Raw genomic sequence first — 27,334 nt, 5'->3', positions numbered from 1 at the left:
ATATGATAACATTTGCAAGTTCTTCTGAGGATCAAATGTACGGTTTGCCCTGATCTGATGCCCTCTATAAAACCGCAATGTATTATGGGTAGTGTGAAGGCGAATGCAAAGAGCCCGTAAAAGTAATGCTCAGCGGAATACCGTTTCTAATTTAATTCAAAATGGCGGCTGTCTAGAAGAAGTCAAAACAACATTCGACTAACGACCGAAGGAGCCATGACTGACCATGAACGTCGTCCATTAATACCTCGAAGAAAGTCCTCAAACACAAGTACTTCGTCCAAGAACTCTAATGTTTCGTTTTCTAGCGAGGTTCGTCGAGAATCGACTACAAAGGTTGATCATTTTATGAAAGAATGCAGAGCAGCTTATTTGTCTGTGTTTACGAGCACCAGCGAACCTATAACCTCGATGGATGAATTAGTTCTAGGTTAGTTAATTGATTTATTTAGAACAGTGAATGACGACAAGAGCATCGACAAAGCTGCAAATGTAAGCCTTCCATATTGGCACTCGCTTCTTTGTTGTTCCCATAGTTACTGTACCAAGGAGGCAGCCATGTTCTTTTCTCGTTTGTGGGGAGAGAAGTGGGCCGTAGGCGAATGAAACGAGAATAAAACGGCTGTGATGGAGACTAGTAATGATAAGCAGTCTTTATATGTATGAATTGATACAGTTTGCCACTTGTTTCGCCTATAGGGATGTGCAGTGCGCATCGTGTTTATGAAATGGTACGACATAGCAATGCATTGAATGTACCAATGTCTATATGGGCCTTATATTGCTCATAGTTGTTGGCATAAACATTTATCACTTTCATTCATATTAAAATTCAGAGCTCACGGCCAGTGAGTCACTTCAGTCTCAGATTTCATATCCCAGACTGACAATGTTGTATAAAAATAAGTGTATATTTGTAGTATTTCTAACTTATAAACTACTGTTTGTAGCCTTGCAGTTTGGGGGTAGAAATCCATCCAAGAAGATCTTGCAGAAATACTGGAAACCAACCACAGGTAACCCAATAATTTTTTGTTATTTAATTGATTGCTGTTGACAGGAGGTTGTGAAGTGAAGTGTGGAAGGAGATTTGACTTCAAAATCGTTCAACATTTTCACAGATAAAATAACCTACAATGAGTTCTGTGATATAATGCGCAAAGAGAAGCCTACAACTAAAGAGACATTGATGAAGGCATTTAAGAAAATTGATATCAATGGCGATGGATACATTACGTTTGATGAACTATTCAAGCTGCTGACCATGGTATGACATAAAAGGGGGGCTGTTGCATATAGTGGGTATGCAGGGGCAAAATATACCAGGATTTTACCTTTGGGGGAGGGGGGGGGGCAAAACCCACTTTCAGAACATCAAGACTTGATGCTTAGTGATTACATAGATATTGAGACTTCTACAGCATGGGGAGGGGGTGGAGCTCCCTAGGCCCCTCTGGCTACGCCCCAGGTGGATCACCAATTTTAATGCAGTATGCATATATGCATATGTAATGATTTCTCAAATAATTCTGTAAGCTTATATCAATCTTGGGGAGGGGGGGAGAGGGATGGAGTTTGATAAAAATGCATTTCACAGAAAGGGGGTCAGGAAAAAGGGAATATGACATACCTATGTTTTCACCAGACCCCTCCCCTCTCTAGATAATGGACTGGTCCCTAGTCACTTCATAATTTTTTAAAATATCTTCTTTTTGTCTATTTTTCGAATTCAGAGAGGTGAACGAATGACAAAAGCAGAAGTCCAGACAATACTAGATGATGCTGATTATAATGGAGATGGGAAACTGGATTATCATGAGGTACAGTATGCACTTCATTGTGTGTGTGTACCACAGTGCTTGGTATTTGGGCCTCTGTTTAATCTCCTGTTTATATATGGTCTTCTACTAGGTATTTCTCATCAGATCTTTCTATTCTGCTGACTTTACCCTGTTCTCCAGCTGTCTTCAACTTCTTTTTTTTAATATGTAATTGAATTTTTTTAGTCAATCTTAGCAATGAGTGGCAAGGGTACAGTTGGAATAACTTTTACAACCTATACTAATTTCTGCTCTGAGTTCAAGAATTTAGCTATTGATAACTTCAAACTATTACATTCATTCATTTGTTCATCCATTCTTCTTACTTGCTACTGTATTGTTTTCAATTTTTTAAATTATATTTTCAATAGTTCTCCAACATGTTGACTTCAACATCAGAAGAATTCATAAAGAAGAATGTAAAAAAACTAACCTCTTCAGCAGAAAACAAGAACACAACAGGCAGAAAACATAGAGAGGAATCACCGAGCAGTGAGAAAAAGGCAAGTGTCTCTTCAATTGATCCTAAAGAAAAGACCACAAGGACAGAAGTGGATATCAAAGAACCGAGAAACCTGAAGGTAAATGTGCATATATACTACTGATTTTACCAGCAGTGACAGTTTTTGTATAACTGTCAAAGAGTTGGTGCCATATGTGTGCCTTCCTGTGACTGTGACGTTTTCTAGAATTTTGATTGGTGGATTTTTTTTTCGCGCAATGTGATTGGTCTGGTAGTGCCACGACCTTGGCGTAACTGTACTGCTCTGTGTTTGTGCCATGTTTCAGGCATTTGATTGGGTGAAGAGATAATTCTCATGCAATGTGATTGGTCTGGTACCGTGCCGCGACCTTGGGGTATTTTGTATCTGCTCTGTGTTTGTGCCGTGTTTCAGGCACTTGATTGGGTGAAGAGATAATTCTCATGCAATGTGATTGGTCTGGTACCGTGCCGCGACCTTGGGGTATTTTGTATCTGCTCTGTGTTTGTGCCGTGTTTCAGGCACTTGATTGGGTGAAGAGATAATTCTCATGCAATGTGATTGGTCTGGTGAATGCCTTGCCATGTCATGACCATGTTCATGCTATGTATGATAATGATTATGATGATGATGGGTGATGATGTTGATGATAATGATGATGGTAGTTATGATCATGATCATGCTGTGCATGATGATGAGATGATGATGGATGGTGATAATGATGATGATGAGTGATCATGCCAATGATGATGATGATCAATGATGATATTGATGAAAATGCTGATGACTATCATTATTGAAAACACCTTTCCCCCTATTAAATCAAATCCATAGATGTGGTCAAATGTGCAAAGTAAGGGCAGCTTCTTTGTAGATGAAGAAGGATCCATTGTCAGTCATCATTTTAAACTGTTAATTCCAAAAGAAACACAAATATGGTTGACAATACAACCGATTCCTTCACGATCAGGCAAGTATTGTGTCATAAGGAAAATACTTCTTTTTGTGAGGGAAAGTGTACTTGTTTAACTCAAGGAAACTTGATTTGTCATGAAGGGAAAATGCAGGAGTTTTGTGCTGAGAATCAACGAAGGATCCCTTTGGAAATATTTGATAAAAATCACATAAATTATTATTATATTATTATTATATTATAAATTATTATGTAAAATGTAGACTTTATTTAATGCAGGCTGATGATGCTTGATTAAGCATCACATTGCTGTGAATGATTGCAGAGCTAACCTCTTTAATTTTTTGCTTTCATATGCGGCACTTAATCAAGGGTGGAGATTCATTGGGGAAGGAGGTTTACTGAGGGTTGATCCCTGTGCCAAACCCCCAATAGGTGGACCAATGGATCATGCTTAGTCTGGTTGGTTTCACCTGGTCTCTACCCCTCTGACTAGCATGGCAGGGGTGGCCCTTACTCTAAGGCGTAGCATGAAAATGAACTCAATTTTGAAATATTTTGAAAAAGTATCTTAAAAAATTGTTTTCTGACTAATGTTCGGGTAACAATGGATGTTGCATTTTTAGCATATGATTTCCTAACCTCTCATATTTTAATATTCTTATATATTATTATATAAGCAGTACCCTTTTGCAAATCATACATTGTGACATTAGCTTTTCATTCATTGATCTAGCTCAGGGAGACCTTGAGACACACAAGTCAGTTGCTTTAATTGTTCAATAATTGTGTAATTGTGTTTCAATCACCAGCCACTTCTGATTTACGATTGATTGATACTGAGTTGTTCATCATGGATGACAGGTCAGGAGAACTTGTAGCATTTACCTCAGCTAAACTTGGTTTGGTAGGTATTTGACTGATTCAGATATTAAAATACCAAACAAATCCATTTTCAGATAATAGTTATTGTATAAAACTTTGATATGAGGTGATAATGATGTTCTGGTTGTAGTAATGATGACAATGGCAATGACAATGACGATGATGATGTGGTGGTGATAATGGTGATGGTGGTACTGACCATAATGATGATGCTGCTGGTTGGGATGATGATAACAATGGCAGTGATGTTGATGATGATAATGAGGGTGGTGATAGTGATGATGATAATGTTGCTGGTTGGGGTAATGATAACAATGGCAGTGACATTGATGATGATAATGAGGGTGGTGATGATGTTGATGAAGGTGCTGGTTGGGATAATGATGACAATGGCAATGACGATGATGATGTGGTGGTGATAATGGTGATGGTGGTGCTGACCATAATGATGATGTTGCTGGTTGGGGTAATGATAACAGTGGCAGTGATGTTGATGATAATAACGCGGGTGGTGAATATGATGATGAAGTTGCTGGTTGGGGTAATGTTAACAATGGCAGTGATGTTGATGATAATGATGATGGTGACAATGATGATGATGGTGGTGGTGATGATTATGATGTTGCTGGTTGGGGGAATGATGACAATCATTGTAGTGATGTTGATGATAATGATGATGGTTATGGTGGTGGTGGTGGTGGTGGTGATGATGTTGGTGGTTGGGGGAATGATGACAATCATTGTAGTAATGGTGATGGCAGTGATAATGATGATGATTGCAATGGCAGTCTTGATGATGTTGATGATGGTGATGATCATGATGTTGCAGGTTGGGGTAATGATGATTATGGCTGAGATGTTAATGGTGGTGATGATAATGACGATAGTGATGATGTTGATGATGATGATGATAATCATGATGATGGTGGGGGTGATGATGGTCATACAGTTTCATTTGCACAAAACCAAATACTACATTATATCAGCCTAAATAATTAAACTAATCCAGTTCTTTATATTATTTCATAGAAATATTGCTTACAGTGTCACTTACACAGAGGAAGTTACCACTTACTGACATTTACGACTGGGTGTCGCCTGACAGCTCGTACATTTGAGCCAGCAAAGACTGCTAAACTGACTCAAGGAACAGGAGATCACATGAAACTTACACAAACCTTCAGGTACGGCTCATAAAAATATTAACCACACCATTTGATGGGTATCAAGCACTTAGAACAGACTTTTATAAGCGCTATATAAGCCATATATATTATTATTATTATTATTATTATTATTATCATTATCCCAGGGTAAGGTAGACTTGCTCCAAGCTGACCTCTGTGAGACTCACTCAGTCAAGTTGTATACCCCCCCCCCCTTCATTTTAAGCCCAACTGTAAAATCTTGTGTTTAAGTTGTCAATAAAGCATTTCATGAACTGAGAACATAAGAGTAATAAATATCTGCTTCCTTTTCATTCCAAACTTTTTTCCTCACAGTTACCAGCCCCCCATCCCCCCTCCCCACCCTGATTATAAGCCCTCCTGGCTATAAATCCATTGTCAAACTTCAACTTAATTTTCATTTTGGAGTGGTCATCTATGAAACTGTTTCTTCAACAGGACTGCATTAACTGAAATATTCACACGGTCTGACTTGGACAGTAATGGTTTCCTTAGCCGACAGGAATTTGATTTGTTTCAAATGAGAACGAGTGGAGAACATTGTGATGACGATGCATGGGAGGTGATGAAAGGTAATCAAAGCAGTAGAGCACTTGCCTCTCGCATTGGGGTATTTGGTTTTGATTCCTGGAATCACTATCACATGTGAGAAGAGTTTTTTCGATCCCTTGATCTAGCTGTTTTACTCTGAGTTCTCTAGTTGTCCTCCTTCTGCAAAGCCTAACCAGCTAAATTACAATTTGATCTACAAGTTAGTCATACTCTGACTTTGATCAGCTCAGAGGTTGTTTAGGGTTTGGTCTGTGAGTTAGCCATGCCCTGACTTAGATCAGCCCAGAGGTTGTTTCAGGGTTCGACCTGTGAGTTAGCCATGCCCTGACTTAGATCAGTCCAGAGGTTGTTTCAGGGTTCGATCTGTGAGTTAGCCATGCCCTGACTTAGATCAGCCCAGAGGTTGTTTAGGGTTCAATCTGTGAGTTAGCCATGCCCTGACTTAGATCAGCCCAGAGGTTGTTTAGGGTTCGATCTGTGAGTTAGCCATGCCCTGACTTAGATTAGCCCAGAGGTTGTTTAGGGTTCGATCTGTGAGTTAGCCATGCCCTGACTTAGATCAGTCCAGAGGTTGTTTCAGGGTTCGATCTGTGAGTTAGCCATGCCCTGACTTAGATCAGCCCAGTGGTTGTTTAGGGTTCGATCTGTGAGTTAGCCATGCCCTGACTTAGATCAGTCCAGAGGTTGTTTCAGGGTTTGATCTGTGAGTTAGCCATGCCCTGACTTAGATCAGCCCAGAGGCTGTTTCAGGGTTTGATCTGTGAGTTAGCCATGCCCTGACTTAGATCAGCCCAGGGGTTGTTTCAAGGTTCAATCTGTGCGTTAGCCATGCCCTGACTTAGATCAGCCCATGGGTTGTTTCAGGGTTTGATAATATTTGAATTTTCATTATTATCTAATAATGATTTTCAAGATTATTTAATAATCTTTTGCCAGAAAATTTTGAGATGAATGAAGATGAAGAGATAACACTGAAAGGATTTCTGGATTTGAACCTGATGGAGGCTAAAGATGCTGATGGGGATCCTGATGACTTGTGGGTTACAATGGGTAGTATGGGGTACAACAAGGCTCTTGAACTAGACCAGGTATGAATATGTACTATATGAATAATAAATTGATGTCATCTAGAAAGAATGAACAGAATAAAGGATGAATGGATGTAAGGATAGATAGATGAAAGGATGAGAGAATTAATAAATGAAATGGATGAATGATAAAGTGAACAAATAAATATTGATAGATCGGTGGATTTATAAAAGGTTGAATAGAATATGAGTGAGGATGGATGGATGGAGGGAGGGAGGGACAGACGGACGGACGGGAAAAAAAAACATTCATTGGGTTTCAGAGGTTATTTTCTCAGGTTAATGGATAATTGGGATGAAGGTATGGATGGGTGAGGGAAAGAGGAAGGATTGCATAATTGTTTTTGCTGAAAAGCTCAACTGGAAGGATTAGCCTGAAGAAAAAAACAAGATTGAAACATCCCTTTTTATTCCTTCTCAGGCTTGTTCATTCTACCTGGACATATTTGTGAAGAATTGTTCACCAAAGCTGACAGTTCTTGGTGTTGAAAGCTGCAAAGAAGAGTTAACCAAAGCTTTGATCAGCTCCTTCATTAAGAGTGGTGGCAAGAAAGAAAGCATCAAAGGCATGAGGGATCTTGTTCTTTACAAGTATGAAAGTCCTGAAAGATGTACCATTCTGATCGATAATCAGGTATGCAAATCACTCTTGTAGCATGCCTTGATGAACTAGGGGGAGGTTAGGCTCTGATTTCCAGTCGTAGGGGTTTCATGTGCCTGCAATACTCTCCCAAAGGAGAGTATCACAGGTACACAAAATGCCTACGATTGAAAATCTATGCCTAGGTGGAGGCAGAAAAAGAAACTTAGATATAAAAGGGCGGTTCTCCTAATTTCTAGCCCAAACTTGGTGTCATATTAGTAGAGTTGCTTGTTGGTTCTCTTCTGTGCTTCAAGGGTTTCACCATCACCAGGTTATGTGGGAGTGCAATAGATAAATCCCATTGGCATTAAATCATGGAACAAAATCTTATGAAAATGATGACCTTATGAAGCTCATTACCAGCCTTCAGTGAAGGAAAACACTGCCCTCCTGCTTTATCACCCTTGTACATTTTTGGTTTATTAAAAACATGCCCATCAGCTGGTACAAAGTCCAAAGGAGACCCATAATGATGTCTGTTTGATTTTATATGCTTGCGTTTTACCAAATTATTATTTTTTGAATTTCATTACCACTAGTCACATTCCGATGTTACCCTTCGTGTTGACTGCAAAAGAAGTCAAAATTGTGTGAGCCATAAAGGAGAACTGGATCATGTGTTAGAGGTGGCGGCAGGAAAAACTGAGGTACAAACACAAATAAAAACAATGTAATATTTAATGGCATATTTAGTGATTTAAACTAGCTAGGGGTGTTAGATGACAATAATAAAGCATTTCTCATTAGCTTCTCGTTAGATCAACCAACATAACAGCTGTTCTATCGTTATTTGTATCTCATGGGGTTTTGAGTCATGAGGTTGCACCCTTTGAATTGAGCTTAGAGGATTTGCACAATCAAACAAGGAGTCATATTGGATGGAGTGACAACTTCTAGTTACGCAAAGCTGTGATTGGATAAAAGAAAAAGAAAGGAAAAAATGCAATTCTTTTTCTATATTTTGTGTTCTTTTGTTATTGTTTCCATTTGAAGTGGTTTACAATTACAATTCGATAGCAGAAGCAACAAATTATGTACAAAAAGACTTAAAATTCGTAGGCAAAAGATATTCTGTTGTTGCGCTGTCCAGTATGGCTAACGAACTTGTAAAACATTATTGCTGGTTTGTGGTCATTCCTTAGAGTATATGTTACAAAACAATATAACCATATTAGTTAATAAAACAATCATAGAACTCATAAAAAGTTCTAGCTAAGTTCAATCAAAATGCTGGCTATAAAAAACAGTAATAGAGCACTTTCTCAAGGATGTGTGCGCATCATTGACGGGCCACAAAACGCAGTAAAATTGAGAAGTCATATTCAAAGAGGAGAATAATCAATTTTATGAATTCTTATCAAAAAAAATTTCATAGCAATGCATGATAATACTTGTGTTCTGGTATCACAGCCCTCCAAGTTCCTTAAGTTTGGATGCACACGCAACCTTGAGAAAACAGTCTATAAAGACACCTCTAATTTGAATAATTAATCTAAAGAAAAATCTTGATTTGCTTATCCAGTTACACACAAGTTTCATACATTGAAAATGGTTTTAAAAATCTGTCTTTTCTTTAAGGTGGCTCACCATATCTTACCAGAAGACAACAGAAAGCAGTGGAGTGTTAAACATCATGTTACTATAGAAAAATAACTTGAACTTAAACATACACTATAACAAGACTTATAACAAGACTTTGTTGTGTGACATAAGCCTTTCATTAATGTGCTAACCATAATTGGATTGGCTGGTAAAACGACTTATCCTAGTATAATGGACCCTTCTTATAACGGTATTGAATGCAAGGATTACATGAAAATACAAAAGAAATGCCACCAACTCCATCAAGAAAAAAGTCTGATTTCTTTTGTGTTTCAAGTGAGCCTCCCATCCAAGATAATAATTTTGAGAAAGGCCCATTGCTCTATTTCACTATGGCGTCACTGCATCGCATCACTGTTATCTGGGCCATAAATACAAGCTATAAAATAATGCAAATCACCTAAAGCTATTTGTATCCATCATTGGATGTTAGGCATTAAAGATAGGATTTAGTTCTGTATCTGTATCCATTTAAAACACTTTTATTTGCTGACCAAAAACAAATTTTACACTTTGGCCCAAATTCTTTCTCAGCAGACCTTGCTAGCAAAAGTATTAAATCCACATACCTAATCTAATCAGATGTCCTTAATCTAGAGGCAAATTTTCCTGTGCTGAGTTTGTTCCAGGTTCTTGCTCTCCTGAACTAGTTTCGTGTACCTCTTCCTCTTCTTCTGTTGTCCATTCATCATCATCACCAGCCGCATCATCATCACCAGCTGCATCATCATCACCAGCCGCATCATCATCAGCATCAGCATCAACTTCAACTTGAACCTGAACTGGTGGTAAATTTTCCGGCACTCCTTCTATTTTCTCACGGCTTGTGTTGTACGAGTCACAGTGTTGGCATTTGTGTCCAAGCACGTGAAATTTAACTTTGCTATCCTGTTGGGTGTAAGTTAGACACTGTGTGAACAACATGGCTTAAAATTATTAGTTACTTATTGGATACAGATAGAAGAAAGTCTGTAGGCCTTTTAAGCTTGGGTGAAAAGTTTTTCTTGTACTAACTGTATTAAATACAGCTCCAAAATCAGTGTCAGTAGGGGTTGTTGCTAGATTGACAGTATATTGTCAGTAATATGTTGGCAGATTCACAGTAAGTTCCCATTTCGGATCATGTTTCATTTCCTTGAGAATAAGATTCTTCATTGGACATGATACTCTAGAGAATGACACATGGTATGAAATGGGAAAACCTTTCAAAACAGGTTGATCCTTTTCCCAGTGTGATATCATTATCGATTGAAGTCTAATACAGTGCTAATATACCTGACATAGTTTATTTAATATATTCCTATTTATTAAGACGGTAAACAATCATACCAAATTATCAATTAAAATCTAAATACCTTTTGACAGTCTCTGCACTTGATCTATTGAAAGATGAGAAAACAAACTTATTTAATATACTGTTTGATTTTAACTAATGATTTTTGGCCTTAAATTATTTGTGACTTATTGCATACTATCGATCACGTGACCCTTTGTTGACTGGGGGGCAAACAAGCGGTTGACTGAGGGGCAACCAGCAGATGTTAAGTCAAAACATATCAAAATAAGTCCTAAAAGTATTGTATTTGACTATTTCTATGACATGAAACTAGAAAACAAGAGATCAAAACAACCTCCAAGATTCTACAAGCCATTAAAAACCCATCTATTACCGGAAGTGACGTCTATTGATAGCAACCTATTTCTGGGTCCTTGAACTACTCACAAAAACCGCAAAAATAAATCAGAAAATGTTCTTAATGATTTAATTAATTCCACATGAAATAATTAAAACTTTGGACAAATCTTGACACGAAGAAATAGTAAGAGAAATCGGTAAAGGACTGTTTTTTGTTTTGGACCTGGAAGTTGTTTTTCCTTACAATTGACGTCAAAGTATTAATAATACTACCACAGGTAGCCATGAATAATAGTTCCAAGCCAAGGATGGAGTTGCTGCATATTAAAAATATAGTTTTTCTATTGGTGGAACCTCCAGCTTCAACTTGGAACTATTTGTGGTCACTGAGTGGAACTGTAAAAAGGAGTTACTTATTATACCTCAACCATGACATTCTTGTACTCCTCAGGCATGGGTGTCTTACTGATTTCATTATCCAGTTGACTCCACATTTGCTTCATGTCCACAATAGATCTGTTGCATAATGGGCATGTATAGCTCCTAAAGTGAGACAACAATGTAAGGCGTTGTATGTATTACAGCATAACTAACAGGGACCGAGGAGGCTGAAGAGACGAGGTTGGGGGGCTATAGCCCCCCCCCCCTTTTTCTCCTTTTCCCATACTAGTCACTTATATTTTCCAGCCTTACCCCTCCCCCCTTTTTTAGGTTTGTCCATGGTCCTTGTTAAAATATACACAAACAGGTCATTACTTAACAATTACTGGCCAAAGGCGAAGTGAATATTGGGGAATATTTACCTAGACGCGAGTCTTCGAACGGCGAGGTAAATACTCTCCGATATTTGCTGAGGCTGAGGCAAATAATGGTTTTAGTATAAATACACAGGTTTTAGTATAAATACACAGGTGATTATTCTTTCAAAAAAAAAGGAAAAAAAGAAGATAAAAGACATTTTTTTCCGGTAACAGCAACAAAGCGGCTGGCCGCCATTTTGGATTATCGCTGGAGGTGATTATCGTGTGATGGTGTGAGTTTCTCGACCAATCAGTGCGCGAGATTTTCAATAATCACCTGTGTATTTTTACTAAAAACCATTATTGTCAGGATGAGAAAGGGGTGTTGAATATGGTAGACTAGACTTCAAAATATACATAAATTATTAATTATACATACCCTGAGTTAAGGAGATCAGACATACAAGTCCTAAAACAGTAAAAGGATATTTAATGATAGACTCTTTTGGCTTGGGCGTAATGTTTTCCCATTTTAGACAATGTGTCATTCTCTTGCGAATATGATTCTTTGTTTTATTTGATGTATTCATTCATCTTCTCCAGGGCTAAACATAATAGCCCATCAGTTGTCGCTCATGGTCACAGGCCAAATTAGTTTTAGCTTAGTAATACCTTATTTCTGCCTAAACATTACTGGTCAAAATGACCAGCAAAACAAGATTTGACTGGACAAGTGCCAGGTCTGACCAGACATCACCTGATGCCAGCACTTATTTTAAGCCCTGCTCTCCTGATTAACCATTAAACAAAGAAATGATACTCTAAAGTAGGAAACCATTACAATGTAAAATTACGAAGTATGTGTGCATGGTTATTGCTATAAACACTTGATACTTACGTATGTATGAGATGCCCACATGGGGCAACTTGACAACGTATTCTAGAAGTGTGGATATCCTGTAAAAGAAGAAGATATCATTAGTCTTATCTTCAATGTGTTATTAGTATCATCATTTATAATTTGTAGTACTGTTATCATCATAGGCAGCATTATCCTGATCAATCATGAATCATTATTATTATTATCACTTACCACCACCATCATCATTGGTATCATCACCAAAACCACCACCATCATTACTATCATTTTCATCATTATCATCACTACCACCACCATCATCATCATCATCAGTATCATCACCAAAACCACCACCAACATCATTACTATCATTTTCATCATTATCATCACTCACCACCACCATCATCATCATCATCGGTATCATCACCAAAACCAGCACCATCATTACTATCATTTTCATCAGTATCATCACTACCACCACCATCATCATCATCATCACAACCACCATCACTGTCATCATCAACATCACAGCCTCAATCACTGTCATCATCAACATCACAATCTCCATTACCGTCATTATCACCATCACATCCACCATCACCATCACTGTCATCATCATCACCACAATCAATCATCATCAGTAAAAAGGTCGAATATATCCCACAACAAGACTTGTTGCATCTACACCTACCTCCATACATATTGGACAATCATTTCTTGCACCTTTTTCTATGCACTGAAACAAACAAGCATGCAATGGTCATAGAATCATTTAACTCTTGTGAACGAAAAGAATAATAGTATAACAATAAGTGTATAATAACTTTATTTAAGAAGGTTTAAAAAGTATTTATAAAATACACCAGATTTAGCGAATAGCAAATCTCACCCTGGGCCTTCATTGTAATAATGCACCCTTCTTAAAATTGTCTTGAATGGGAGGCTAATATGGAAATACAAAAGAAATGCCACTAATTCCATTGAGAAAACGCATGATTTCTTTCATATTTCCAAGTAAGTTAGCCTTGCATTCAAGACAATTTCAAGAAGGGTCATTAAGAAACTTATGTATGAAAAACAAATTCATTACACGGAATTCAAATGTGGAAAGCTACAAGTAGCCTTCTAAGTAGAGGTTCTAATGCAGATTAGAGTTGTTTGACAACCCTAAAAACATCTTCACAGAAAGCTGAGTTACAAATTTTTTTCCCAACCTTGTGGTTGCTATCTTTCATGGTCACTGGCAGACAGATGTCACATTTTGGACAGTGATAGAAGTTTTCTCTCCCACCAACTCTGTAATGAACAAAATATAACAAGAAAAAATAGTTCATAAATTTGTAAATACTGTCTTGTATTTTGATGTGCATCTAATAGTGCATCTAACCACCTGCCCCCCAGGTACCTCCCTGCCCAACCAGGATTCCTTTGGAATTTGAATTCCCCTGAGATCCCCACAGAGAAAATTTCGACTTATTTGGGCCAAGTTTCAGGAAGATGCTTTTTGTACTTCATTTAATTTATTCTTCATATGAACCAAGAAAAAAATTTATAGGAGGCTGGTCCACTGTTTTCACTGAAAGAAACAGCAGTCGGGACAGGAAATCTAGACTACTATCAATAAAACAAAAAGTATGTACCTTGACATACACACTGTGATTGATTGAAGTGTATTGCCCGATTTCCATGTTGCGACTGTGGTCTCAATGCGTATATCAATGCAAACCATGAAAAATGTCTGGTCCAAGTTTATGAAAATAGATTTTTTATATAATATTATACAATACCTGCAAATACCACATTCGTCACAATGAAACTGGCCTTTTTTATTGTCATCAAATAGTCTACACTTCAGGCAAGTGTATAGACCAAAGTGTATGCCACAGTCTACACAGCTATTTGAAACCTAATTGAGTGAGAAAAGAATTTTAGAATAAGTAAATGATCAAAGGAATGATCTTAGTCAGAGCGCAGCTAACCCACAGATCAAAACCTGAAACGACCTCTTGGCTGATCTAAGTCAGGGCACAGCTAACCCACAGATCAAACCCTGAAACAACCTCTAGGCTTATCTAAGTCAGGGCACTGCCAACTCGCAGATTAAATTAGAATTTAGTTTTGTAGTGAATATTAGCAAAACATGTGGAGGTTACAAGGAAAAAAATTAACACTGTAGCCATGTTGATTGACATAAAATAATCTTGTTCAAAAAGAAAAATATAATGTTCAAGTCAATGAACATGGTGGGTATAATACAAGAGCAGATCCAGGAAATTTAGAAGGATGTGACTATTACAAAGGATTTACCAGGAATTTGGGGAAAAGGGGGGTGTCACTGTTACTAACGATATACTGAGAAATTTAAAGGAAAAGGGGGTAACTTGTCACCCCTCTTATCACCCCTGGATCGATCCTTCCCTGGGGTGTAATGTCTACTCACTTCTTGTTCTTTCCCACACTGCAAGCACTTGATAGTCTTGACAGATTGCCTGTCGAGTTTGTGATCCTCATTCTCCTCATCATGACAGACTCTACAAGGATACACTTTATTATCGCAGCAGGGTGTCTGAAGAATATAATATATTATATAAAGCAAATTATGAGTCTTATAGGTAAGTCAAAATATGATTTATACTGAATATATAGGCTTATTTGTACTTTTTAAAAAATACTCAAAAGATAAGCACTTCTATATTTAGAAATTACAAACTATTAATCTTGATGACCAGAATACTATCAATAAGGAAAATAGAAACAAATCTACAGAAATACCGGATAAAAATACCATTAGATTACGAAGTTGTCATGCATATGATGTGGGTCCGTCCATGGACAGTGAGTGAGATTTTTTTCTCAAACGTGAGAGTGACCAGGACTTACCAGTAAGGCGCAGCGTCTTATATAATGTTCACATTTATACTTGCTGGCCATTTTTAAGGGTTCTTGGGCAACAAAAAGGGACAAGAAGGGTAAAAGTTATTCGGCTACCACGCAGTATTTTTGTGTCAAATTCTGAACGTCGCCATTTTAAAATGTACCCATGAATCCTAGCGAGCTGCGTGAAAGAAAGTAAAAACAACACAACAAAAAAACTAAAATCAAACTTTTTTGAAAAAATAATTCATATTTAAATCAAATCATGAGCTTACATCTGCTTTCGATACACATAAACAAATGGTTAAAATTGGGTGGGATTTTTTCTTTATTTTTTTAAGTACTTTGTAGATTTATTTAATATTCAATTTTCAGATTGTTTCATTTTCTTTTCTCATATGTTATAAACATGCTACAGGACAGATAATAAGTATTAACAAGCTTTAAAATATGAAAATTTTTATCAACTTTTTAATGGAATTTTTTGCTATTCTTATAATGAGGGTTTGGGTTACCTGTGTACATAGGGTCACCATGACGTATGGGTGTAGATATCCCATAATATATCATCATTTGGCGTGCTTTCTTGTTTTCAGAGAACAAGAAAAAGCTTCCAAAAAAACTTGCTGTATTTCGCCATTCCTCGCTTCAAATTACAAGAAAAACGGCTCTAGACTTCAAAGCAAGACTATAACGATGTCTAAAGCTGCAGAAGAAGGAGAATTGTCGTCTCCGGATGAGATTGAAGCGAGTAAGTTGTTGGCGGTGAATGAAATTTTTGATTTTGTGATGTCGTTTTTTCCTACGATTGTGTTCTAAATCATTTTAACTGTTATTTAAAGGTTATAATACCAATATTTATGCTAAGAGTGAGAGGAGTTTGACTAAATTAGTGGTGAAGTGTTGTTTTATTGTTAATGAACTCGTTATCTTCTTGTGTCGGTGGCCAAACGACAACTTTGCTCGACGCCATCTTTCGTTTTCCAAGAATCTTTCAAATCCTTTTATATAATTTTTAATCATTTCAAATTCTAAATTCAATGATCCGTTTGGCATATTTCATTCGAATTTAAGTGTTTCTTTTTTTGCTAGAAGGTATTTTGTTTAAAGTTGTATAGAAATATATGGTAGAAGACCGGCTTGCATGTCGTCAAAAATATATTCATTTGAATATCTAGGGTTTATTAATACCCCTTAAATGCTGTAACTAATAAATTGTTCCTACGGTTCATTGTTACTAATAGAAACAATAATGGTTGCTTGAAGATTCCAACGATGAAGAAATAAATAACAAATTTTTTTGAAAAACATATTTAACATAAATATCTACTGTAATACTAATACTAAGTTATTCAACCGTATAATTTTCCTTTGTTTTGTTATAGGGGAAGATGTGGAGTTGAATGTTTTAGATGACATTTTAGGGGAGACAACTCATGATGAATTTGCAGCTGAATTGGACAAAGCCTCAAAAGGTAAAAGTTTTTCAAATATTTAATTGCATCAGTTAGGTAAATGAATGTCATAAATGTCAAAATCTCATTACCAGCGTTCAGTAAAGGACAAACAATTACCTCTGCTGATGGTTTTCACAGCCGCCATGTTGGATGAACTTAACAAAAGATTCATCATTAGTCTCTTTTGTTATATCATCCAACATGGCCTCCATGTCTTTTGTTATTTCATTCTCTTGGGAGTGACTGAACACCAGCAATGCCCTATCATCTATGAAGCTTCCCATGCATATAGCAGTTAAAAAGTAGAATTTACAATATTTGTATATATAAATAGTTCCAAGTAGAAGATCTTCAGAAAAGTCTCCCTCAGAACCAAGTAAAGCAAACACAAGAAAGCGAAGTGCCCAGGAGGACAAGAATGGAGAACGATCAAAGAGCAGCAGTCCAAAGAGGAAAGCCGTAGAGAGAAGTCCAGGTAGCCCTTCGGTACACAAAGGTTCTGGGTCCTCTAAAAGGGTGAACGATAAGGGGTCAAGTAGAGAGAAAAAACTTACTGTCCATAGTGGGGAAAGGGGGAGAGGGTCACGTTCTCCTAAACACAGTGAGAATGAAAAGAAAAAGGAGTCTGATAAGGAGAGAGATCATGGGAAGGAGAAAAGTGAACGGGAGCACCATCATGGGAAAGAGAAAGAGAGGGAAAAAGAAAGTAGAGAGAAGGCCAGAGAGAAAGAAAGTGTTGCTAAAACTAGTGAGAAGGAAAAGGTAAATCCTAAGACTGATGTGGCATCAGCTGATAAAGAAAAACCAAAGGAAAAGGTCAAGGAAAAAGAATCAGCAGCAAAAGTGAAAAGCACCAAGGCAGCATCTGCAAAACCTAAAACTACTGCAGGAAAGAAAAAAACCGAAACAAAATCAGCAACTGTAAAGGAAACAGCAGCAAAAGTTAAAGAATCAAAACCAACTGAAAAAAAGAAAGAGAATGAAAGAAAAGTTGATGAATCTAAAGTAGAAACAACCAAAAAGACTACAAGCTCTAGCAAGCAACAGGAGTCTGCAAAGCCTAAAGAGAAGAAAGCTCCAGAAAAGAGCAAAAAAAAGGAAGTTCATCCAACAAGTACTAAAGAAACTGAGAGCAAAGGAAAAGAGAAGAAAAGTAGCAGTTCTACAGTTGCTAAAAAACCAACATCAGTTGAGTCTTCCTCTACCAAGACTTCTAAAACAACTCCTAAATCTGCTACAAAGCCAGTTTCTAAAACCACTAAATCGCCAGCTACAAAAAAGGTACAGGATAAAACAAACCCTGACAAGAGATCAGAGACAAAGCACAAGTCAGAAGACAAGGAGAAGAAGCCAAAATCTGTTTCTAAGAAAAATGAAGGTGCATCAAAGGGTAGTCCCAGTAAAGAAACTTCTGATGTGTTAGTCACTGAAGAAAATGCTGATGCAGAAAAAATAAGTACTGAGTCAGAGAAAGCTGTACAAATGGAGGCTGAGTATCAAGAGGTAAATTAGAATAATTATTTTATAAAAATCTAGATCATTTGATTCTTAATTCACCTTTTTATTCCATTTGGATGTTTGTTTTTGACCCACAAAATGCTGGTTATTATACACACACAGGTTTTAAAAAATTCTATTAATGGGTTCAACTCACTTGACCTGACCTTCCATTAAGCATCTCTCTTGTCCTTTGAGGTTTTTCCTGTTTTTGTTTTTTGTTTTTGTTTTTTTGTTTGTTTTTTTTTTCCTGCTTTTTTTAGTTTTCCTGTTTTTTTTAGTTTTCCTGTTGTCCTTCTTCCACAAAAAGAAACTTTTAAATTTGATAAATTCCAATTTGATCTGCTGTTCAACTCCTTGGACTTTAGTTTCTGGCTTGGGAGACTTAGCAGTAAGTAAGACTGTTATATCATACAAATGACAATATTGAAGTTACTTTTTCATATCTGTAGCACAACAAAGAAGATGACAATGAGGAGAGTGTGAAGGACAATGAGATAGAACAAGATGTAACAGAAGATGAAGCCCAAAAACCTATGGAACAAGGTTTGAACAAACTTTATTTGACCTCTTCCTCTCTCTTACCATATCTGGATAAAGTATTATATCAATAATTGTGATGCTTATAATTAATAAGCATTTATATATTTCCATTCAAAAGTACTGAAAATCGAGGGGAAATATCATAATTTTGCAAATATCATAAACTCTGTTAATTCACTCAAATCTGTTATTTTCTACAGAGAATGATGACCAGGTTCTTGATGAAGAATTTGAAACAATGGAAGAACTAGAAGATGATGACAAAGATGAAGACCAAAATGAAGAAATCATGCAAGTAATCGATGATGTGAATGGAGATAAAAACTACAGTGGTCACAGCGTTAGTGGAAGTGATGAGGAAATAGTGAGTGATAATGATGATGATGGGGATGAAGCTCACTCAGAATCTGGCTCGGAATCTGCTTCATCAAAGTCAGGTATGTTCCATTGAGGCATTTTACTCTTCAATCGAAAACTGAAATGATTTTTAAAAACCATGCAATGAGCTTTTATCAGGTATTTTAAAATTAGTACAGTAAAACTGAAAAACAATTATCATAGCTGGAAAGAGCTTGTTAAAATTAGTATAAAAACCCATGAAGATATGATTCTTGAAAACTGTGAATCTTGTAAGAAAACGTTTGCTGGAAATCTTCTCTTGTCTACCAATAAATAATGTTCCTGTGGGCATACAGTATAATAAAAAGATTCATGAGTAGTTTAGATATCATGTTGCTGATTGATTTTTAATATTTTGGATAGAGTTAAGATCGTTTCTCAAATTTCTTGAAAACAAAACTCAAATATAAAGTTTGAAACAGATGGCCCCAGCACGGGCTAATTAAACGACAAACAACTTTGGCACAATCACACTGTGGTTAAACACAATAAACATTCTAGACATATTTTAGGTGTTAAAAGTATTCTTAGATTGAATGTAAAGAGGGAACGAGGGAGAGGATATAGAGTAAAAGAAAAATTTCAATATTCTTACAAATTATATTCCTATCTTTAAAATTATTTTTCAAAGGATCTGATGATGAAGAAGTCAGTGCCAGTGAAGAAGAAGAAAAAGAAGACAATGGGGGCGAAGAAAGGAAATCCAAGAGTTCACGTAAGAGAAAGATGTCGTCAGCGGTAGCTCATGGTGGCGAACACCTATCTGATGGTGGTTCCTCTGATGAGCAGTCTGGTCATGTCAAGAGTAAAGTAGCAAAAGTGTCCAAGAAGAAAAGACGAAACAAAATTGACAAGTATTTTGAAGATGCAAGATACTTTGTGATGAAGAGCAATAATGCTGAAAATGTTCTTCTATCGAAAGCCAAGGTAGGTGAAAATGTTGTTTGAGGTTGTAGCGATAATGTTTTTGATGGTATGGCGGCAATGACAATGATGGAGGTGTTGGTGTTTATGGCGATGGCGATGGTGATGGATATCAGTTATTATATTCCCAGGGATGGTGATGAAGGACTGATGATCCTAATGTCCAAAGTAGTGGAATCATGTTAAATTGATGGCAGTGATGTTGGGGTTGATATGTCGTTGTTAATAGCAGATACACTGCAGTAATGTTATGATCAAAATGTTACCAATGTCCTAGTAATCAGAATTACCCATGAAGTGATAGCGTAAACATGTTTCCTGTGTGTCAGTTAAACGATGTTATCATTGTGTGCTTTGTTAGGGTGTGTGGTCAACCCCACGAACCAATGAGAAGAAACTAAGTGCTGCCTACAAGGTTAGTTCAATCAACACACACTTATTTAAATTCTGAATTCCTGATCCTGGTTGTATTTCATTGCTTAAGTTCATTTTTTCTGTCATGCATTCATTCTTACCCATTAGCTGAAGATAAGGAAACCTCAAATTTTATCAAACCCTGAAACAACCTCTGGGCTGATCTAAGTCAAGGCATGGCTAACTCAGATGGAATTCGAATTAGGATGTTAGACTTTACAGATGGAGAAAAACCTGAGAACCTCTAAAAATCCCTGTAACTCACATGGGATTTTGAGCTCAGGAATCAAACCTTCAGATCCCAGAGGCAATAAGTGAGTGGAATACTGGTATACAACCCTTAAATCCTTTGTGATAACCATCATATTCTTTTGTATATTCAGCGCTACAAGAATGTGATTGTCATTTTCTCAGTCAAGGAAAGTGGCAAGTTCCAAGGATTTGCTCGACTAATGGGAGAAGCTTCATACGATGGACCTCACATGTCTTGGGTTCTGCCTCCAGGAATGAGTGCTAAAGCCCTTGGAGGGGTATTCCCTATTAAATGGTGTAACAGGTAAGACATCAACACTGTAATCTCTGTTATTAGAAAACAATACATTTTCATCAAACCCTGAAACAACCTCTGAGCTGATCTAAGTCAGGGCATGGCTAATTCACAGATTAAACCCTGACACAACCTCTGGGCTGATCAAAAGGCAAAGCTAATTCATAGATTAAACCCTGAAACAACCTCTGGGCTGATCAAAAGGCAAAGCTAATTCATAGATTAAACCCTGAAACAACCTCTGGGCTGATCAAAAGGCAAAGCTAATTTATAGATTAAACCCTGAAACAACCTCAGGGCTAATCGAAGTCAGGGCATCGCCAACTTGAGATTGGGCTCGTTAGGTTTTGTGAAGGGAGGAATACTGAAGATTCCTGATAAAAACCCTTGAAAAGAGAGAGACTTAACAAACTTTACAGCTTTAGTTAGCTTGTATTACATGGCATTGCTGTTAATTAATTTCCAGACAAGATCTTTGGTTCAGCAAGTGTACCCATCTACGTAACCCATGGAATGACAACAAGGAAGTGAAAATATGTAGAGATGGACAGGTAGGTGTTTTGAAATGTTTATAATAATGATAATCTTAGCAGACTGATTATTTTGGCAGTTTTCGCTGATGTGGGCCTGCTTTCACTCACACTCACTACCACTACATTTACTATCTTATGCACATAACACTTGACTCACATGTTGATTTTTTATGGAGGGAGGAAACACGGAGAAAAGCCCTTGTGGCAAGGAAGAGAACAACACATCAAACAAAATAAATTCACATGACATCTGCAGGGCACATTGGACCAACAGTAGTGAAAGACGATGCATTAGCAGCGTACCCCACCCATGCAATAAAATATGCTGATATTGATAATGTGATATTGTCGTTTCCCGACAGGAAGTGGAACCATCAGTTGGCGAGGAATTATGTCGATTATTCCCTGACGATCCATCCGTCGAACTTGAAAAGCATCATTCATCTTCACGATCAGAAAGCAGCCGACGTGTCAAGGAAAAGGAATTAACATCTAGGTTAGGATCTACAATAAGGACAAGAAGAATTGCTTGCTTCTACTTATGTGGTCATGCTGGTCTAATGTACAAGACGGGGGGCTGATATGTGCCTCTCATTTGGGAATATCCACTATTGACCCAGATGGGGGTCGATTATATCTAATATTGACCTAAGAGAAGGTCAATAATGGCCACTCCAAGCAACAGGAGTCTTAAATCTCACGTTTATCACATCTTTGCGTTATTATAGGTTCAATCATTGTGTCAGAGTAAAGGTAGACGAAGCTACTACCAGTGCTGTGAAATACGAACTTTACACACCACGGAGGTTAAATAGGACCCGCAAGCCGAGCTCACTTTATTATGGACGTTTGTCGATCACCATTAATGGACAACTTGAACTGATTCGCGTACCACTAGTTTTAGAGCCCCGAGATGTGCTAAATTTAGCTTTTGTTTTCGCCTCTGGTGACTGGATTCAAATCATATTTTCAAAAGAACATTCAAATTCAAGTGGTTTTACGGATGACCACGGACTCGCGAGTGCAAGTTGCTGATTCGAATGGCGGTATGCACAGACGGACAAGTTTAGTCTTTTCGTTTATCCGCGATATATCGAAAACCAAAGACTTAAAATGCAGAGAAAATATTTTCCGAAGCAAACAAGAAAAGGAAGAAAAAAGCTGCTCTCAAACCGTTGAAATGCAAATTTAATTCTATTCTATTCTAAGACTTCAAATTTTCGAACCAAAGTTTTGCTAGTTTTGGCTTTATTTTGCGTAAGACAAGACTTGTATTGAGACTTCACAGCATATATTTCGAGGAGACGCTACTCTGAGCACAAAAAACCAGGACATTGGGGTTGGTCATAATTTACCTTCAGGAGACCACTTGATAGCATTGTCAAAGGTCTTTTGAACCTGCCTGTTGATTGGTTAATTATTATATTTGGGAAAACTATTTGCCTTGGTGCAGTTGCTATCTATGTATGTTGCATGGTATATGAACTTTCTCAACGTGCCACAAGAATTCCTGCTGGGAGGAACTGTTGAACGATTTATTCATTATGTGTTCGGTAGTGAGTTCAGGCAGTCAATCAAACATGAAGGCGAGGCCAAGAGGGGATTACATCAATGCATATGAATAGAATACAGGACATGTAGCATACTACATCACGGCTTGCTGCTGGACAGGTTGTCAAGCTTTGCCGTGCACAGCGTCGTGCGCCTAGAGGTGACACCCATCCTTACTCGAGCCACCCAGTACAGCTACTTACAGGACCTTCGTGTAGTATTTCTTGTCGCTTCAAGTCTTACTCAAATACAGCCTCGGTTTTAAACAATAGGATCTTTGGATCCATCTTTCAAACATATTTTTGGAATGGAATTCAGTACAAAATAATGTTACTTGCGTTAACATTTCGGAGGTGTGCTGGGAATTTTTTTTGCAAAGAATAGAAAGAACGCGACAATGTTACACAACAAGTTGCATGAATTTTTTGACCAAAGTTTTGCAGCTAGAAATCTGTGTTACACTAAATTATTGATTTCGAAGATGCGTGGAAATAAGTTCCAAGTTAAATTGCTATTTATTACGAACACCTGATAACAGTCTGGCTTAGTAGTAATCAAATCTGTAAGGCTTGAAGATATTCATAGACAAGTGAAATGGTACACGGACCCTCTGTGAGTAGAACTGTTATAACACCCCATAGGTGTGTTCCTCAACTAATATTCGTCATATGTTGGTTTATTCAGCAGGCACCGTAGTAGGAATCTTTCCTCGGAAGACATTCGAAGAGCGAAGCGAAGACGAAGAGGTTAGCTAATACGCACACACACACCCTAAATAGACTATTTCGGAATTCGTAAAATACCGCTGTGTTCCTTGATCGCAGACTCTTTTTGAATGCTAGCCTCGAATCATTTCAGTAACGAATATCAACGGTAGAGTAAAGAATGTACAATTTCAAGAATACAAGCACTTTGAAATTCCACGGACCTTCACTGGAACACGTGAACCACAAAATTTAGGCTAAAGCTGAACAACAAAGAATTCGAAACTGGAGTATTGGAAAAAATTCAAAATGCCCAAATAAATTTTGGGTCACCTTGCAGCTCTCAGAAGATATGTAAAAAAAGATCCTTAAAACTTGACAGCGTCCATTGTTCTGGTAACCAATCTCAGCCAATCAAGAATGAGCTTCTGAGACATCGATGTCTTCGTCAGTGTAGTAAAAAGCTTGGAGGCTGAGACGAAGAATTTATTCCAAGAATAAATCAATTGTACTGCCATTGAGGCCTCTTAAAAGGTTGACCAATGATATTGTCAAGTCAATCACTGTGAACGAACGAGACGTTGATCCGACTGAAGGCTGCAGTCAATCAATAGAGTTGGTTGTGCAGCGTTTGACGTACGTTCCAGAACTAATTTTCACCACACGTGGTAAATCAAGAGAGTTGGTCGTAATGTGGAAGATTCTAATATTTTTTGCCGGTAGTTGCCGTTCCCTTCCTTTGTTGATCAATGGAGTTGGTCATAACTGAGGATTTTTGTTTCTTGTGGCTAAACTACACCATCCTGTCGATCTTTTCCAGGTATTCGCCGCCATTCGGGATCAAGAGATCGTCATGACAGTCATAGCAGTAGCAAGGGAGAGGATAGGTAAACAATATGCATTTCCTAGTATCATAGTTAGCCTCCTCCGCAGGCTACTCGATATATTCTCTGTTGGGATCCCTGTATTAAATTCTATGGCAGAGAAGAACTAGGAACGAGAAAGGAAGAGGAGTGGGGACGAGGGAGGGAGAGAAAAAGCTTCGTCTTTTTGTCCTCGCCACAGGAAGCCCAAGGAGCAAAAAGAGCCAAGCAGATGCCTGCGGAGGAGGCTATATCATAGTTTCCAGCGCCGGTGTTTTGGATTACTATTACTGCATGAATTGTAGTGCGCACCCTATTCGTGAGACTCCTTTGTACGAGCAAAGTTGCATAACAAACGAGGATTAACTTTTCTACACCAAACTATTGAAACAACATTCTCACAAGTAAGTCTAGATTCTGAGGATGACTTCTCCCAAGGTGGTCAACATGCCAGTCTACAACACCATTGTTCTTCTGACGGCCATTCTCAATAACACCTAAACGAATCTAATGGGGTTTACAACTCCAGGTTAGACAGTGAAAAGCTGGAGAAAACTCTAAAAGCTCAGGAGAGAACCAAAAGACAACCAAACTCACATACGACACTGAGCCAGGGAATCGTACCCGGAGGCGCATGAGCAGTGCACACCACCACGCTGTAATTTTACGTGAATATCACGTGCACAAAACCCCAAGATTAAAATGTCATAATAAGATGTCACTCATAGTGATAAATTTGAATTGATTATTACAAACAGCTAATGCTTATATTATTTTTCGGTTTGCAGAACACGTTATAGTGGTGTGAGACGAGAGACCCTTCTACACGGGGTAAGTCCTATAACTTTTTTTCATCTTTCGGGATGGTACCAAAGGGAACGGATTCTTGTCCCCTTCGTCATCCTACCCTCATTATCCCCCTCCGGTAAACTTACGGCATGTGGTTCCATTTCTGGCAAAGACGTTTTAGAATCTATTCTTTTATAATTATTTTCACTTTATTTTGTTGTACTTCAGTCATACTCTGATTACATGAGAGAATATCAGCGGTCCCGACACCAGTCATCATTATCGTCCATCAGTCGGGTAAGTGACGTCAGTTCAAATCTGAAATCTACTGGTGATTGTTTTGATGAAAATATAAAGAATTCGTGCGTGCTCAATACACGCGCTTTTAGGGTCACATGTTTTTATTGAGAGACGAGGGGGGGAGGGGTCAGGTGCTTGGACTTCAGAGGGAAGGGTCATCTGTAAAAAAATTGAACTTTCTTGAGGTTGATCCTTTTTATTTCGACTAAAGCTGTTTTCTTGTTGACTTAATGGGAGGGTCATGAATTTCGTACTGCGTGGAAGGGGGATGGCCATAACCATTCAAAAAAGTTTGGCGAATACACACCCCTATGAGGGATTACCTTCCCTAACTAATCAGAAAACGGTTGGCATATTAGTCCATACGAGGATAAGCAGAAAACTGGGTCGAGTTGCCATTGCAGTGCATTGTGGGTCTGTCTTAGGGGACATCTTTCCAAGATGGCGTCTATTTCGTCCCTTAAAACAGCCCCACAATACACTCCAATGCCAAATCGACCCAGTTTTCCCCTCATCCTCGGAATGAATAATATTTTACAGCACCCTTTCGCTTTAATCCTCTTCACATTCATGAGCCTCTAGTTTTGCAAGCTTTGTAGATGTTCAAAAGTTGATTGTAAGATTTTCCTTTTCAGTCTCATTACTCGTCAAGATCGATTGATGTCCCATCGTACGGATACTTTCCTTCACATGTAACTCACAGCAGCAGCTCTCGCTATCATCACAGATCGGTAAGCCCTCTCCACTTTTTCCTATCTTTTGCCTTTTAGAAATGAAGCAGGTTGTTTTTGAAATCAGACTCTGGGTGCTCAAAGCATTTTATGTGTGCACCCTGTTTCTAGGGGTAGGGAATGTTTATATACACCCCATAACAAGGGATTGGACATATACCATCGTTAATCTATATCAAGGGGTAGGCTGGATATGTATACCCAATGATAAGGGTGTGCACAAAGGATTGCTCACCAACCTTTACCCTAGTTAACCTATCTCTTTGAACACAGGTGGACCCGTACACAGCTGCTTGTGATGAATTCATACGTAGAACCCAATCAGATCGTAGAGAAGGCAGCTATAGAAGCCGTCGACGATAACACAACCATATTACTGACCTACCATCCAGAGATTAACTATACAATGACAAAGATAGGGGAGTGTACTGATAATTTGATTCCACAAAACGATAGGCATTGCATTGTGCTTGAATGTAAATATGCAAGAATTTGCAAAAAGATTGATAAGGCGAGTCAAACTATCATTCTTTTATATGGATTGTTCTTTTGAATAGTAGTGGGCAAACGAGGAAGTTTGGTTTTCTTGATTTCATGCGAAAATTGTTTGTAACGTAGAAAGAAATAAAACGTTTTTAATATGGAATAGCTAACTATAGACTGTTATTTGTGGCATGCATTAGCATCTCTGATTGTGCAGATTATACACTTATTTCAATAAAAGTAGTCACACCTAAAAAGCTACAAAGCTGAGACCGACAAGGATTATGGATAGATACATTCTACATGTTTCAACCGCTT

General features: G+C 37.8%; 3 protein-coding genes across 3 annotated transcripts; 2 read left to right on the top strand and 1 right to left on the bottom strand.

Moving 5' to 3' along the window:
• The first annotated feature begins 163 nt into the window (after window positions 1–163).
• LOC116294826 (EF-hand calcium-binding domain-containing protein 7) lies at window positions 164–10,532 on the top strand. Its single transcript, XM_031702495.2, has 13 exons — window positions 164–430; window positions 951–1,016; window positions 1,122–1,267; window positions 1,734–1,820; window positions 2,192–2,401; window positions 3,137–3,272; window positions 4,028–4,122; window positions 5,130–5,284; window positions 5,726–5,859; window positions 6,776–6,927; window positions 7,349–7,561; window positions 8,110–8,217; window positions 9,149–10,532. The coding sequence occupies exons 1-13, from the start codon at window positions 217–219 to the stop codon at window positions 9,221–9,223; spliced, it is 1,791 nt and encodes a 596-aa protein (XP_031558355.2). The 5' UTR covers window positions 164–216; the 3' UTR covers window positions 9,224–10,532.
• LOC116294828 (RING finger and CHY zinc finger domain-containing protein 1) lies at window positions 8,231–15,440 on the bottom strand. The gene is made up of 10 exons (XM_031702496.2): window positions 15,288–15,440; window positions 14,848–14,973; window positions 14,195–14,313; window positions 13,622–13,703; window positions 13,099–13,143; window positions 12,447–12,505; window positions 11,988–12,017; window positions 11,231–11,351; window positions 10,528–10,551; window positions 8,231–10,060 (listed from the first exon to the last, which is right to left on the bottom strand). The coding sequence occupies exons 1-10, from the start codon at window positions 15,336–15,338 to the stop codon at window positions 9,761–9,763; spliced, it is 957 nt and encodes a 318-aa protein (XP_031558356.2). The 5' UTR covers window positions 15,339–15,440; the 3' UTR covers window positions 8,231–9,760.
• Window positions 15,441–15,854: 414 nt separating this feature from the next.
• On the top strand, window positions 15,855–27,179 carry LOC116294843 (uncharacterized). The gene is made up of 16 exons (XM_089030305.1): window positions 15,855–16,032; window positions 16,667–16,756; window positions 17,073–18,241; window positions 18,688–18,781; window positions 18,979–19,215; window positions 19,809–20,104; window positions 20,463–20,516; window positions 20,899–21,071; window positions 21,529–21,613; window positions 21,958–22,091; window positions 23,834–23,892; window positions 24,671–24,737; window positions 25,502–25,544; window positions 25,731–25,799; window positions 26,438–26,533; window positions 26,807–27,179. The coding sequence occupies exons 1-16, from the start codon at window positions 15,978–15,980 to the stop codon at window positions 26,894–26,896; spliced, it is 2,811 nt and encodes a 936-aa protein (XP_088886431.1). The 5' UTR covers window positions 15,855–15,977; the 3' UTR covers window positions 26,897–27,179.
• Window positions 27,180–27,334: the final 155 nt, after the last annotated feature.

This window comes from Actinia tenebrosa, unplaced genomic scaffold (assembly GCF_029948245.1).
Source record: "Actinia tenebrosa isolate PJP-AT-01 unplaced genomic scaffold, QUT_ActTen_1.0 PGA_scaffold15__27_contigs__length_11533743, whole genome shotgun sequence".
In the NCBI taxonomy this organism is placed as follows: domain Eukaryota; kingdom Metazoa; phylum Cnidaria; class Anthozoa; order Actiniaria; family Actiniidae; genus Actinia; species Actinia tenebrosa.
This window is presented reverse-complemented; position numbering and strand designations above follow the sequence as displayed.